The following is a 13,689-nucleotide window of genomic DNA, read 5'->3' on the forward strand; positions in this document are numbered from 1 at the left end:
TATTAAAAAATTATCCCTAGGAGATGAGAAAACTCAAGTAAGATGCAAGTTCACTTGTGCTTTCTTGCAGGTGACCTTGGTATCTCTAGCCCATTTAGAATTTTGTTACATTAGGGATATTTATGTCATAAAACAAGGTAAGGAGAGATCTCTAAGCCTTAAAATAAGTAAGAAGAAGGTTTTATAGATACTCCATGGACATGGATTCTATCTAGCCTTCTATTGCACTAATCTCTCAAACATGTAAACTAAGTAATTCACAATATCTTATATGGAGGGTTTTAAGCTTTCACTAGTAGTAGTGGATACATCTTCCAACAGTCTCAATGAATCCAAAGAATCTATGCCAAGCCTAATTGATGATATCTTGGCACATAAGTAGAAGAAGATCAATGTTAGATTGTAGAGGTGTCTCAATTAGAGCTTGTGAGAAGACCCTACACTTAATTATCTAATCGCAAGTTAAGATGTAAAAATGTAGTGTGCCAAGGGCCTTGTTAGTTTTCAACACTTAGCAGAGTTCTCAATGGCCCAGGTAGTTGCAACAATTGGGCCATAGTCTTGCTTGATATACTAACATTGTGCATGTAACTACCTCTATTGGAAATCATTGAAAATTCAATTCATGTTTTATTTCAACTAGAATTTATGACCATCTCTCACATTATGTCCCTCTTTTAGTAAAGAAACTACCTACTACCACCAATGATACTTGTAATGCAAGCATATCAACTTGTGGCCTAGACGAAACCCAAACAAAAGCTTAAATAATGCAAATTTGCATTGCTTTCCCAATAAATTGCATGTAGAAGGTTGTTTGATTTGATTGCTTTTGACATTTAGAACATAAAACAAGGAGAATCGAGTTGCATTCTCCATCAATCACAACACAACCATTCATAAACTGCATTCAAATCCCTGAAATCCAAACAATATGCTTGTCCTTAGATAGAGATGTTGGTTACAACAATTATTTGTATTGCAATCTCATATAGCGAGTCCAAAGGCCTTTCTTCTTGTTTGGACAAGATCCACCAATCTTTCGTGCAATCCAGGTGTTAAAACTGCTTGAATGCTTGGAAGCGTGATCACCCTCTCAATCCAAGCATGGAGGCAAGGGAATAGCTCTTGATCAAGGAGTTTGAATGAGTTCAATATTTCGAATGCCTTGAACCATGGAATGTAAGATGCCAATACAAGGTCAATAATGCCAATAGAATCACCTCCAAAATAAGGTTTGTGATCCACAAGATCATGGCATGCCTTCTCTAATATCATGTAGTTGTCCTTGATATCAGTTTGAGCTTGCCCTTGGACGAGTGGATCATTACTCCAAAGCAAGCGAGGATCAGAAAACTACATGAGAAAACAACAAATGTTGCCCAAATATTAAAGAATAGGGAAAGTAGTGTCTAAGGAAAGCTAAGGTTTAGCTTTAAGCAAATGACAGTTTAAATTTGTAGACGAAAGTCTTAAACCTTGCAACTCTAAGTCTTCACTAACTAGAAAAACTAAACATGTGTACCTATTTTCCATAAAAAATTCACTCAATGTAAGGATATAAGATTTGAAAGTTGCAAATCTAAATCTATTTCAATTCTAAAAAAGTAAACCCTATAAAAGGTCGCTTTAAGAGTGGTAAGAAAACTTATAAAGCTTAAAATTAGATCATGGACAACAAGAATTTTAGGAAATATCAGGTTGTTTAACTTAGACCCCACTAATAGTCGTAACAATATCAAAATAATTGGAGAAAAAACATGATTATTTTTATTGGGAAAAACCTCTACAATTACTACATCTAGTTTTTAAGAAAATGCTCCTTCAAAAATAAGAAGCATTAGTTTGAACTAATGGTAATATGTTGTAGCCAAAACTAGTGGCAAATGTGCCAGCCATCTCTTTCTCTATCTCTCATAAAGTTTTTATGGCCTAATTTAGCATGATGCCTTTACATTTCACACTATGGAATATACCCTTTTCTGTTAGAGCTAACCTATCTAAAGGGATGGTGTCATGCCTAGCTCTTACTCAAACTTTGTGAAGAGTGGAAAGTAATGTATGTGTGGTCTAGCTCATTCTTTTGCCTCCTTACATTTTAAAAAAAATATGGACATCAATACTTGCTAGACTCTTGAAAGCTATTGGCATGATTTTTGGGAGTGTGTCCAGTTGATGGAGTACCTCCAGAAATGGACATACTTGATCGATTTGAGTTGACAAGATGGCAAACATTTGATTGGGTATTGTCACATTCATTTTGGATTTTCTCTCCTGATGTTTACTTTTGTCATCTCACAGTCATTTCTCTTGCTCCTTGCTAGGCTTGGGCTCCACTAATGATGTGCACTTATGTCGTGTGGCTCGAACATGTCCGACTTGCCTATGCGCAAATCCTGTTGCTTGCATATGCCCTAGCTCTAATCCTTTTGCTTGCGTGTGCCCTAGCTCTAATCAATTTCGAGGGTGTAGCCTCTAAGGCTAGGGGAATTCGGGGGAGATTCGAGAGAGAGTAACTCGGTTGAAGTGCGTAAGAATTTGGCCTAATGGTATCCTCTCTAAACTTGTCGTACCTGCGGTAATAGACTTTCCGGGTCTACGTTACGTAACCGTATTTAGGTTGTTTTTCCATTTTTTCACCTCTCGACGGTACCTGACTCCAACTACACGTAACGCGAGTCCCGGAGAGACAGAGAGAGAGAGAGAGAGAGAGAGAGAGAGAGAGGAGGGGGTAGGTCGGTAGGTACCTTCTTATCCATGAAATCTGCCCAGAAACGTGTGCGCGCACGTGCGTAAGGATCCTGAGGGAGCAGCGGGTGAGGAGAGGGCCAGGTGTCGTGGATGTATTCCAGGATGATGAGGGATTCGCAGACGGGGCGGCCTCGGTGGAGGAGGACGGGAACCTTCTTGTGGACGGGGTTGGAGGCGAGCAGGAGCGGGCTCTTGGCGCGGTCGCCCTGGGAGAGGTCCCCTTCCTCCTGGTAGTCGTACGGCACCCCTCTGTCCCTGAGAGCCATGAGCACCCGCAGCACGTAAGGGCTCGACCACACCCCCAGCACCTTCACCCCTCCCCCTCCCCCTCCTCCTTCCTCCTTGCTCATCCTCTCTCGACCTTGTCCTGAGTCCCCGTCTCACGTGTGCAATCTGCGTGGGAGACGTCTTCTTGTTGCCTCCCCCATAAGAAATCCTTTTTGACTAAGTCTAGGTAAATCCCCCTCCTTGGACCTTTTCCTTAGCACTATCTACCTCAAGTCACATCAATTTGTTGATGTAGTCATGTCTTTTGTTTATTTACACCATTGCCACGCAGCAATCACCTAAACATTATGTTTTAATCACTTTTGTAGAAAACGTTATAATAAGAAACCGGTGTTCCTTGTGTGCGAAGCGCCTACGAGGGAAGTGAAGCTGTCGTGCTATCACTTCCCTATCGCACAGTGGGTAATGTTATCACAAAAACATCACATGCTTTACTTTCCTCTACTCACAACCCCTCTATCTCTCACCCCATTTACACCTCCCCACTCTGTATCCACACTCAATCACTCTCGTTCTCTCTCTCACTCTCTCTTACACACATATATAAAAGGTCAAATATGCATTTGTATCAAGGAATACATAGACTCATATATACGTGCAATGACCATGCACCAAACTTGTAAACGTGTATCTATACGTGCTCTACACGTATCTATACTTGCTCTGCACAACAATTAGAAACAACTTGTATCATTGGATACTACAATGAGAAATAACATTGCTACGGTGAAATGAACCACAAATGAAAGATGTATGAACCACACCACGAAGTTTAAGTTTGTCCAAGCATTGCATGTAAACTCTCAATACTAATAACCCACATAGGTGAAGCAAAGCCTGAAACCAAAGTTTCTTCTAGAGACTACGCCAATAACCTTGCACCACAATTTCAAGTATCAACAAACCACAAAGTGTCGCTCCTTAATTGTCCCTATGCATCTACATCCAAATGTTACAAAATTTTTTCCATTTCCCATAGGGTCTAACCAAAACGAAGCTTTATTTTCTTTGAGAAATAACTGGGAAAATTTTCACTCTTCAATATAGCATGGCTAGGCGAAGCAAGTCCGAACGCCACTCTTCATCTTGTTGATGGTACAGGGGATATGATAGTATTTCCTCTCTTTCTTGCACCTAAAAATTTGGAAGCCCACAACGTTAATGTAAGCACATCTAACAACCAACAAAGACTACTTAACATTAAAACAACAATACCTGGCCTAACATCCGCAAACCACTCGGTAGGCTATCGGTACCCAATAACCTAATAAGCTCTCACTTGGTGACACTAAATCATTTTTTCCACTCACTTTTGTTTTCAATCATTTTTTTTGCTCGCTTTTATTTTCACTCCAACCATACTTATTTTCTTTTAGCTAGATGTTATCCCCAAGAAGGCAAGGTACTGATCCAAGTATGACTCATCCTAAGGAACCTACCAAGCTTTTATAAGGTGATAAACATATGAGCTTTTAATTCTTCTCTTCATATTTTATTTCAAGGTTAAAATCCCTTTTTACACATCTTTGTATTATATGTGTTTCGGACATATTTATTATTTTCTTCTTTTATTTGTCAGGCTTCCCTAGCTGTCTCAAAACTAACAAGAATTTCTAAAACCAATTTTCTAGTAAGCTAGGAGGACATGGTCACTAAGGTTACCTCTAAAAAATATCTTTACATACCCAACAATGTCTCCACAGGAGGTGGACAATTGTTCAAACCTCCCTAGACATACCTAATGTAATCCTCAGACTTCATGCCTTAGTTGCCTATCCCTAACAAAGAAAGAAGCATCCCCAAATACACATACACATTTTGCTCAAGGGAAAAGAACTTGAAAAGGAAAGACACCACCTAGACTCTAGCCATAAGAAGCTTCCATGTAGCAATTGGCTCCATCCATGTAATTCTTCAAACCTGTTTAGTGCAACACCAGGACAAAGAACCATTAAACGCACTTGCACCAACCAGACATATGGCCCTCTTGGCCAAACGAAGTAAACCATTTCATTGTAAAAGAAACGGCCCTTTGGCTTAACAAAATAGAATATTTATATCCAAAACAATGAGCCCTCTGGGCCTAAAGTGTTAAATCAAGAAAACTTATAGCACATTACATGCAACAAGACACTCCATTCCAAGAGAAAATAGGGCTCCTAGCCCTAAACTAGGTGCATCAAATTATGACCCATACCTCTTGCATATAGAGTGAGAGGCGTACACATAGCATGTCATTGAACAAGCCTATGGGTTTAAGACAATAATGGTAGATAGGTCTCAGCTACTTTCTACATCACCCAAACTAACTACCACCTGCCATATAAAGCATGTTCAGATAAAAGGCCCCATAATCCCAGTGCATCATTAAGAGATATATCAAAGCCAGGGACACAATTAAAAAAGACGTCTTCTTTATAAGTATAATTCGCTAATGAATCGGCAAACTGGTTCCAATGCTGTGGAACTGATTGAAAAGACACTCTTTCAAACTCACTGATTAGGACTATAGTAGCATAGTAATACATACAAATGATGGGATTGCGTCCTGTATACATTCCATTTAATTGATTTAGTATCAACTAGAAATCTCCCTTTACTAATGATTGGCAAATACCGCCTCTCTTAGCAACATTCAATCCCATTATCCAGTTGTTATATTTTTCCATATTGTTAGTAGATCCTACCCCAAGATATGCAACTAATTTCATCATGAACCTATATCAAGGATCTCTAATGCCTATCCCAATGCTCCCTTTCTTATTGGGACTCTTAGACGCTTTATCAAAATACAATGTATAGGTCCATAAAGGGTTTATATAGTTGGCCATCATCAATGCCTCCTTTGTAACTATGATAATCGAAGTTCAACATATTCAAAGGGTGAATCAAAGGCTCTATCTCACCTTCTTCATTGAAACCTACAGGGATACTTGTAAGAATACCCGTGCAATGATAGAAGAAGGCCTTAATTTTCCAAACAAACATCCCTTCTTCTTGCTCAATCACCTTATACCCTTTACTCCACCAAACCAGCCTTCCCTGATATTATCTTTATTCTAGGTATGAGTGCTGCAAATTGGGGATTAGTCACCCCATCAATCAATTTGACCTCTTTTGCAAGTTTCAAATCAACATGGGATAGACCTGCAACAAGGACATTCATATCAATAGTATGCTTATAGATAATAAGGCTTAATCTTATTAAGATTAACCTTATTCTTAAATTCCACCCCCTTTAAATCTACTAATAATGTGATGGACCTATTTTTACATATCCTAATGATTATATAGGGACCATCCCACTTAGGCTCTAGCTTTCTAAGAAAAAGCTCCCTACATGCATCATAGTACAAGACTAGTTGTCGTTTTTTTAATGTATACTTCTTTGCTATCATGTCATGAAGTTGTTTCATGTGATGCTTAACCACCTCTTGATGTAATAAACTCTGAAGTCTAAGCTCATTGTTGAGATATACTAAGGTTGTAAGCGTTCAAAAAGTGCATCTTCATCCCTAGAGAATGGTTGATCACAAATCCTATTGTAGGTACCTCACTCTCAAGGGGTAATACACACTTTTCTCCATAGACTATTTTGAACAGAGTGTGGGCAAGAGCTCATTTAAAGGTCATGTTGCCCATACATCCACGTATAATTTTCTATCCCAATCTCATTTCTTTTCTAAAATGATCTTTGATAGAATTCCCACAAGCTGCTTATTGGTGCTTCTAACTTGCCCATTCACCTATGGATTGTAAGGTATCATTTTATTATGCTTAATTTGGCAGAAGCTTTTGATCACCTTATTTAGAAAATGACTTCCACGATCTGACACCAACCCTTTTTGGCAGACCGAACTTGCAAATTATTTGTCTAAGAAGGAAGCTAGCAGTCTCATTTGCATCATCCTTTCTCGCTATTTGTGCTTCTAAAACCATTTCGTAAAATAGCTAGTTACTACTATGATATACCTCTTCTATATAGAGGATGACTGGGTAATTGGACACACAAGGTCAATGTCATATTTCTCAAATGGTAATAAAGCCATAATAGGAGTCATTGGGCACTTTAGATTCTCTTTATTGTCATGTCTTTGGCATATATCTCATCTCTTTACATATGCAAATGCATCGTGGAAGATGGACGGCTACCAATATCCAGCACATAAAGCTTTTTGGGTAGTAAGCCGTCTAGCAAAATGCCCTCCACAAGCAAATTCATAACACTCTTCCAAGATAAATGGAACTTCGTTACGTATTACATATTGTCAATAAACATTATCTACCCCTTACCAATATAGAGTTCTTGTAATTAAAGCAAACTTCAAGGTTTACCGTTTAATTTTCCTTTTCTCCACCTTAGATAAAGAGGCTCTAGTCTCTCATGTAGATAGATAATGCATTATTGTAGCATATCAGGATGGAATGGAGGCCATGTCTATTTTAAATGGACCCTCAAGGTCGCTAACTTTAGCAAGCCAATACTTCTTTTGGCTCCCCAATGTTGATAAGATATTCTCGATGCCTTGCAATCTCAGTAACTTACTCTTAATCTCGTAATCAAATTCTTGCAAGGTGATTAACCACTTTGCTAGGTGATTAGGTGGTTGTAACTTGTTCAATAATAATCTCAACCATTCTGCCTTTGTGTAAAATACTACCTTCTCCTATAGAATATAGTATCTAAATTTTTTCATGGCAAAGATAATCCCAAGGCACTATTTTTCTATATACATATATATAATTAATTTTGGACTACTATATATCATGGTAGTTGCCGAAAACACATAGAATGTCTCACCTCTTTTAGGTGCTTTCAGGGACTAGTGTTTTAGCCACTTCTTGCTTCACATCCTCGAATGATATTTTACACATATCACTCCAAGTAAATGAACAGTTCAAGGATAATAAATTTGACAATGGCAATGTTTTTTCAACTAGTACATCAATCATTACATAATCTGAAGGCCATGACATGATACACAAAGGTTCCAAACATGGTTACAAATGTTGTCTTTAACTTATCTTCCTTTGTGATCGTCATTTGATTGTAGTAGGTAAAATTGTCCATAAAGGAGTATATGTCCATACCTGCTAGTTGATCTAAGATTTGATCAATGAATGGCAGCCAATAATAATCCTTAACTATTTGTTTATTGAGCTCTCTAAAATCAACAAAAAGTTGGATTTGATTATTTTTCTTCTTCTTGATAACCATTGATGAACACCACTCTGTGTGTTGCATGGAAAATATCATGCTAGCCTTACTCTTTGAATAGCTCATCCCTTAACTCAAAAGGCATGCACCTCACTTTCTATTAGACAAGCCAACTTCCCTCTTTTAGGGGAATCCTATGTACGGCTAAATTCGGGAGAATACCCTCCAATTCACCATTAATAATTTGATCCATAATTCTTTCTTTCTTCCATGCTGAGCGTAGATCCTAATTTGATTCATTATTTGATGAAGCTCGCTACCAAAAGGTCTCTCTAACACATCCAATTCAGTTAAGGATTTGGGTTGCCAAAGATCAAACGACCAACCAATTTGTCATCTCGATAGCCAAACTGCAAGATCCATGGCCTTCCTAATAGCACTTGGTAGCTTGGTTTCCCTACAAACCTAATAACCCTAAATTCCAAGATATATTTGATGTTAGCAATGGTTACATAGACTTTAGTAATACAACCTTTTAGTTAACTCAAACTATCATCACCTATCCTTAGAACTATGAAGGCATATTTTTAGATCTCTAATCCCAACCTCTCCATCAATTCCAAGCTCATAATGTTAATGGAGGATCATGTATCCACAATGGCATGATCCACCAATATACCATCAACTTCCTCTCTTGATTCATTATTTGATGAAGTCTCGCTACCAAAAGGTCTCTCTAACACATCCAATTCAGTTAAGGATTTGGGTTGCCAAAGATCAAACGACTAGTCAATATGTCATCTTGATAGCCAAACTACAAGATCCATGGCCTTCCTAATAGCACTTGGTAGCTTGGTTTCCCTACAAACCTAATAACCCTAAATTCCAAGATATATTTGATGTTAGCAATGGTTACATAGACTTTAGTAATACAACCTTTTAGTTAACTCAAACTATCATCACCTATCCTTAGAACTGTGAAGACATATTTTTAGATCTCTAATCCCAACCTCTCCATCAATTCCAAGCTCATAATGTTAATGGAGGATCATGTATCCACAATGGCATGATCCACCAATATACCATCAACATAAGTTGGCACCCTTAAACAATGTTTTTGGACATGCTCAAACTAGTCATCATCAATATAGGCTATACCCAAGGGTTCGACAATATATCTTGTGTGAAGGATCTTCTTAAACTCCTTACTCACTCCAAAGGATAGTTTAATTAGCTACAGGAGGTTATATCGATCTTGACCTCACAAAAAGAACTTGCTAAATCAAATTCTTGAAAGTTAGTAATAGCTCTCTTCTCCCGCCAAACCACCCACTCTCCTGGTCTCTTCATAGACTTAGGTACCTCTTTCTTAGCCTTCACTTTCTTCTTCATTGGCTCCTTATTTCGATCTGCTTTGCCAGCAACTTTGATATGTAATTCCTCCTTGACTTGGCAGTTAAACATAAGCTTTTAGAAGTCTTTGATATATTATTATGCATCTTCATGCGGACTTTCACTAAAAATAGGCAATGAATACTCTAAAGCGACAAAGTAGAGTCACTGTGAACGATGGAATTTGTATTGATTGAGAAAATATTAAGGGTGGTTATGCCATCCCTACGAATATAGAAATAAGCTTAGGAGGGATAAATATGGTGCTAATAATGGCACTACTGGATAGTGGTGTTAATCCACCACTTCGACTGGTCTTAGAGAGAGTTAAGTGCCCAGTCTTATGTGTTAAGGGGAAACTCCTACTTGTGTGTGCACAGGGACTACTCTTACTATGAGGGGCTATAAGTCCCCTAAATTTAAAAAATACTAGACTAGTACGATCCAAGGAGTATTTGCAAAAAATTTATATGTGTTTCCTTAGTCGTTCTTTATGTTGCTCTCGTTGAATTTTAGAGATCTCTAGTCTACGCTCATGTTCTTGCCTTAATAGCTCTTTCTCCGCTTTTGAGTGAAGATTCATACACATCAAATTCGAGTCTTAGGTCCTTACATGAATCCTAAAGACTCCTAGCAAATGCACCACCTATCAGGACCAAAAACAGGCTCGACACTCGCTCTAATGACTCTAGTCGAGAGCTCTTAGACACACCAAATGACCCCACATGGCTTCATGGCCATGAGCATCTAGGTACTATAAATAACTCATCTAACTACTCTGTTTGTAGATATGATTTTCAAATTGTAGTCCAACGAATCACCCCTCCTGACTCCAAGCAAAGGGAGCTTCCCACACATACGTGGCTATCTCACCTTGAATCACATATATAAAGGGCACCCCGAGCTGACTGTTGTGGCCCCTATGGCTCTCTTATACACTAGGGATTGGCCTTAAGATGCACCATTTCAAATATATAAGATATTATAAACATACTCCTCTCTTAATATCTATTGTTCTAAAAAAAATAGAATCTCAAATAATATTTTCTCAAAGAAAATGATCTAACCTACTACGACTCAAGATCCTCTTTCACTCAATGTGGATCAACAATTTTACAAATAAGTATTATGCATCTAGGAGATTTACTCTAATACCATGTTTTTATGCATATACAACATGTTATACCACATGCTGCTCAAACAATTCTTGCTAATTAAAAAAACAACCACATGACAGGCGAAACCATTCTTTTCATTATTTATTCTAATGCAATGCAATGTTGAAGAGATGGAACAAGGCTAACCCATGCTTCCACTCCTTTAAATATTCGATATAATCAAATGCCTTAATATGATGCATAAACATTTGATTTTTCATTGCAAAAACATAGAATTTTCACATTCAATTTATGTTTTTATCTTGCATATATCAATTTCTTATATTTTGTATCATTTTTCATAGAAACTACCCTTACCCGACCACTTTAACATAAAATCGAGTGTAGATTGAGGGCTAACTACTACGCATCACACATTCATCGATGTTTCTCTAATTTTCTCTATTTTTTAGGCTCAATATTTATTTATTTTTCTAAATTTTTATATTTTGTATTATTTTCTTGATTATTGATATAATTACTAATAATTCTACAAATTTTTATCATAAAATAGAGAAGCATTGTCATGGCAACCAACATGCATCATTTTGTTCCATATGCACCATTACTTTCACTGATTTTATCAATCATCATCATATTTCTCAATCTTACATGTTTTGCGCGGATTAGATCATTAATGTTTTCATTATGACAATCAAAAATTCTAAAATTTTGGAATTGCAATCCTTAAATACAACACATATCACTCCTATATTGAATTTCAGCCCATATATATCTCAATTTCATATAACGAAAACAATAATAGAATCTAATTTTCCTTAAAACCAAGACTTATCGCAAGATATTCCATAAAATCGCTTAATTCTTTATCATTTGGGGATTGCGTAGGTAGTCCACTGACACTCCACACAACCACTAACAACCACCTTCATGCTCCCTCGCTCCATTTCTCACATCTTGTCATGATTTGATACCCCTTTTCCCTCTCCCTCTTAGCCCGTATAAACACCCAATATGATGAGAGAGGAGGAGAGAGAAAGACCAAAAATAGATCTCTTCATAGAATGCATCATATTCAGCGCTTCTTGCGAGGGCAATAGAGAGCATAGAAAATCATGAACTCATGGCCAAGGCTTCTCTTTGAGATTTTGCATCACACTGTTGGCAAGTGGTTTGGCTAAAATCGAAGGCCCAAACAAACTCAAATTTGAGATCTGAAAGCGCAATTGCATTCATGGTGTCATTTCCTATTAACTTGGCCTCCTTGACACTTTTTTTGGCTTCTGGATCAAGTAGAAGCTTTGTAATGCTAAAGTTGTGCCTCTTTAAATGGGCCATCTAATGAACTCCAATTGACAAATAGACACTTCCAACACATTCTAGGCCACCCGTTTTCGCTAAGAGAACTTTGGTGCCTCTTGATTTTTATTGCAACTACTTCACTTTTCGCTTCAATTTTGGTGCATAAATACACTTCTTAGTATCCCTAAAAAGCCATCTATTGATGGAGTAAAGGCTAGAAGGTTCTTGGGCTTTCATGGAAAACTTAGCAAGATAAATTCTAAAAAGAATGGCTCAACCATTAAATACAAGCAATGGAAATCCCTGCATAATATAGTTAAAATTTGTGCTGAAAATGAACAAAATTAAAATAGAAAAACCAAAGTTTGGAAAACACTAGACAATATACTTTTTCATTGTGATAAAATTAAATGGAAAGATGACAATCTCAATACACTAGACAATAGACAATGTACTTTTTCATTGTGATAAAATTGAATGGAAATATGACGATCTCAAGGACTTAAAGGACCAATTGAACCTTTTCAAAAAGGCTATGGCAAAATCCTAGGGTAAATAGCACTTCACTCAATATACAATAAAAAGTTTGCATTGTTATGTGTCTTCATTGTCTACTCATATAATATCATTAATTAACTTTATATTTGTTAATTATGTAATATGTTTTGTACAACCATGCTCCATATTTCATTAAACAATGTGAAAGTCTATCTATCTAGTCAACCCAAGGCATGGAAAAATCACATTATCAGGCAAGGACAAAATGCTTTAGGCACAAAAGACGTGGAGGTGGAAGAATCAAAGAAAATAATTTATTAGAGGTATTTCAATAGTTTTATAATTAAATTTTCCACAAACTCAAGCTTAAGGATACAACGACATCATGTAATACATCATCTTTGGCAAAAACTATACAAATAGTTACCCAAATAAGGAAGGAGGGATATCTGAACTCTTGTGTAGATAAAGGATTTTTAGAGTAGCTACAAGTAAGCAAAGAGAATGCAAAAGGTGGGTTTTTAGAAACCCTTAACTCTTTGATATCTTTTAGTCTGATTCTAGAATCTTTTGTTTCATCCCACTCAATAAGGCCTCTACATTTCAAAAACTCTTGTTTTATGTAGCCTTGGAGGAGCTTCAAATATTTTGCACCTCCCACATGGAAGATTAAATAAGAGCTAAGACTCCAAATTATCTAACTCTAGATCCATTCTTCTCCACCAAAATTAACTTTTTTTCCTATGATAATGGTAGTTTGGTTCATGCTTTCTAAACTCTTTGTCAATAAGGTTCCACCTAGTGAGCAAAGTTATTCGTGGAGTATTGCTTGTTTTAGTATCATCATTATAATGCACATAATTATCAAATACAAGACTCCCTACATGTCTATCATAATATTTTCTCTGAGATTCTTCAAAATCTCTTGCAAATTTGGAAGGAATATTAAGCATGAAAATCAAAGAGCCTATCATCATTTGGGTCCTCTAGTTCTTCCTCTTTCATTCCTCCATAGATAGCGTTCTTTTACTCATTTTGAATAAGCCTAGCTTGCAATGCAAACACTCAATAACATGTTGTAAGGAATGTGAATACAACTTAGTTATTTTTTTACTTTTTCTTCCAATCACATTTCATCAACAACAAAATCATAATCCATAACAAAGCATGCATGTTGTATGA

General features: G+C 37.0%; 1 protein-coding gene across 1 annotated transcript; it reads right to left on the reverse strand.

Moving 5' to 3' along the window:
• Positions 1-758: 758 nt before the first annotated feature.
• Positions 759-3,116, reverse strand: LOC148028704 (glutathione S-transferase U20-like). The gene is made up of 2 exons (XM_087687491.1): positions 2,748-3,116; positions 759-1,356 (listed from the first exon to the last, which is right to left on the reverse strand). Exons 1-2 carry the CDS (start codon positions 3,099-3,101, stop codon positions 988-990), a joined length of 723 nt encoding a protein of 240 aa, XP_087543617.1. The 5' UTR covers positions 3,102-3,116; the 3' UTR covers positions 759-987.
• Between the last annotated feature and the right edge of the window lie 10,573 nt (positions 3,117-13,689).

The sequence above is a fragment of the Lygodium microphyllum genome, chromosome 11 (genome assembly GCF_053477565.2).
Source record: "Lygodium microphyllum isolate KBCC chromosome 11, Lygodium_microphyllum_v1.1.10, whole genome shotgun sequence".
Lineage (NCBI taxonomy): Eukaryota > Viridiplantae > Streptophyta > Polypodiopsida > Schizaeales > Lygodiaceae > Lygodium > Lygodium microphyllum.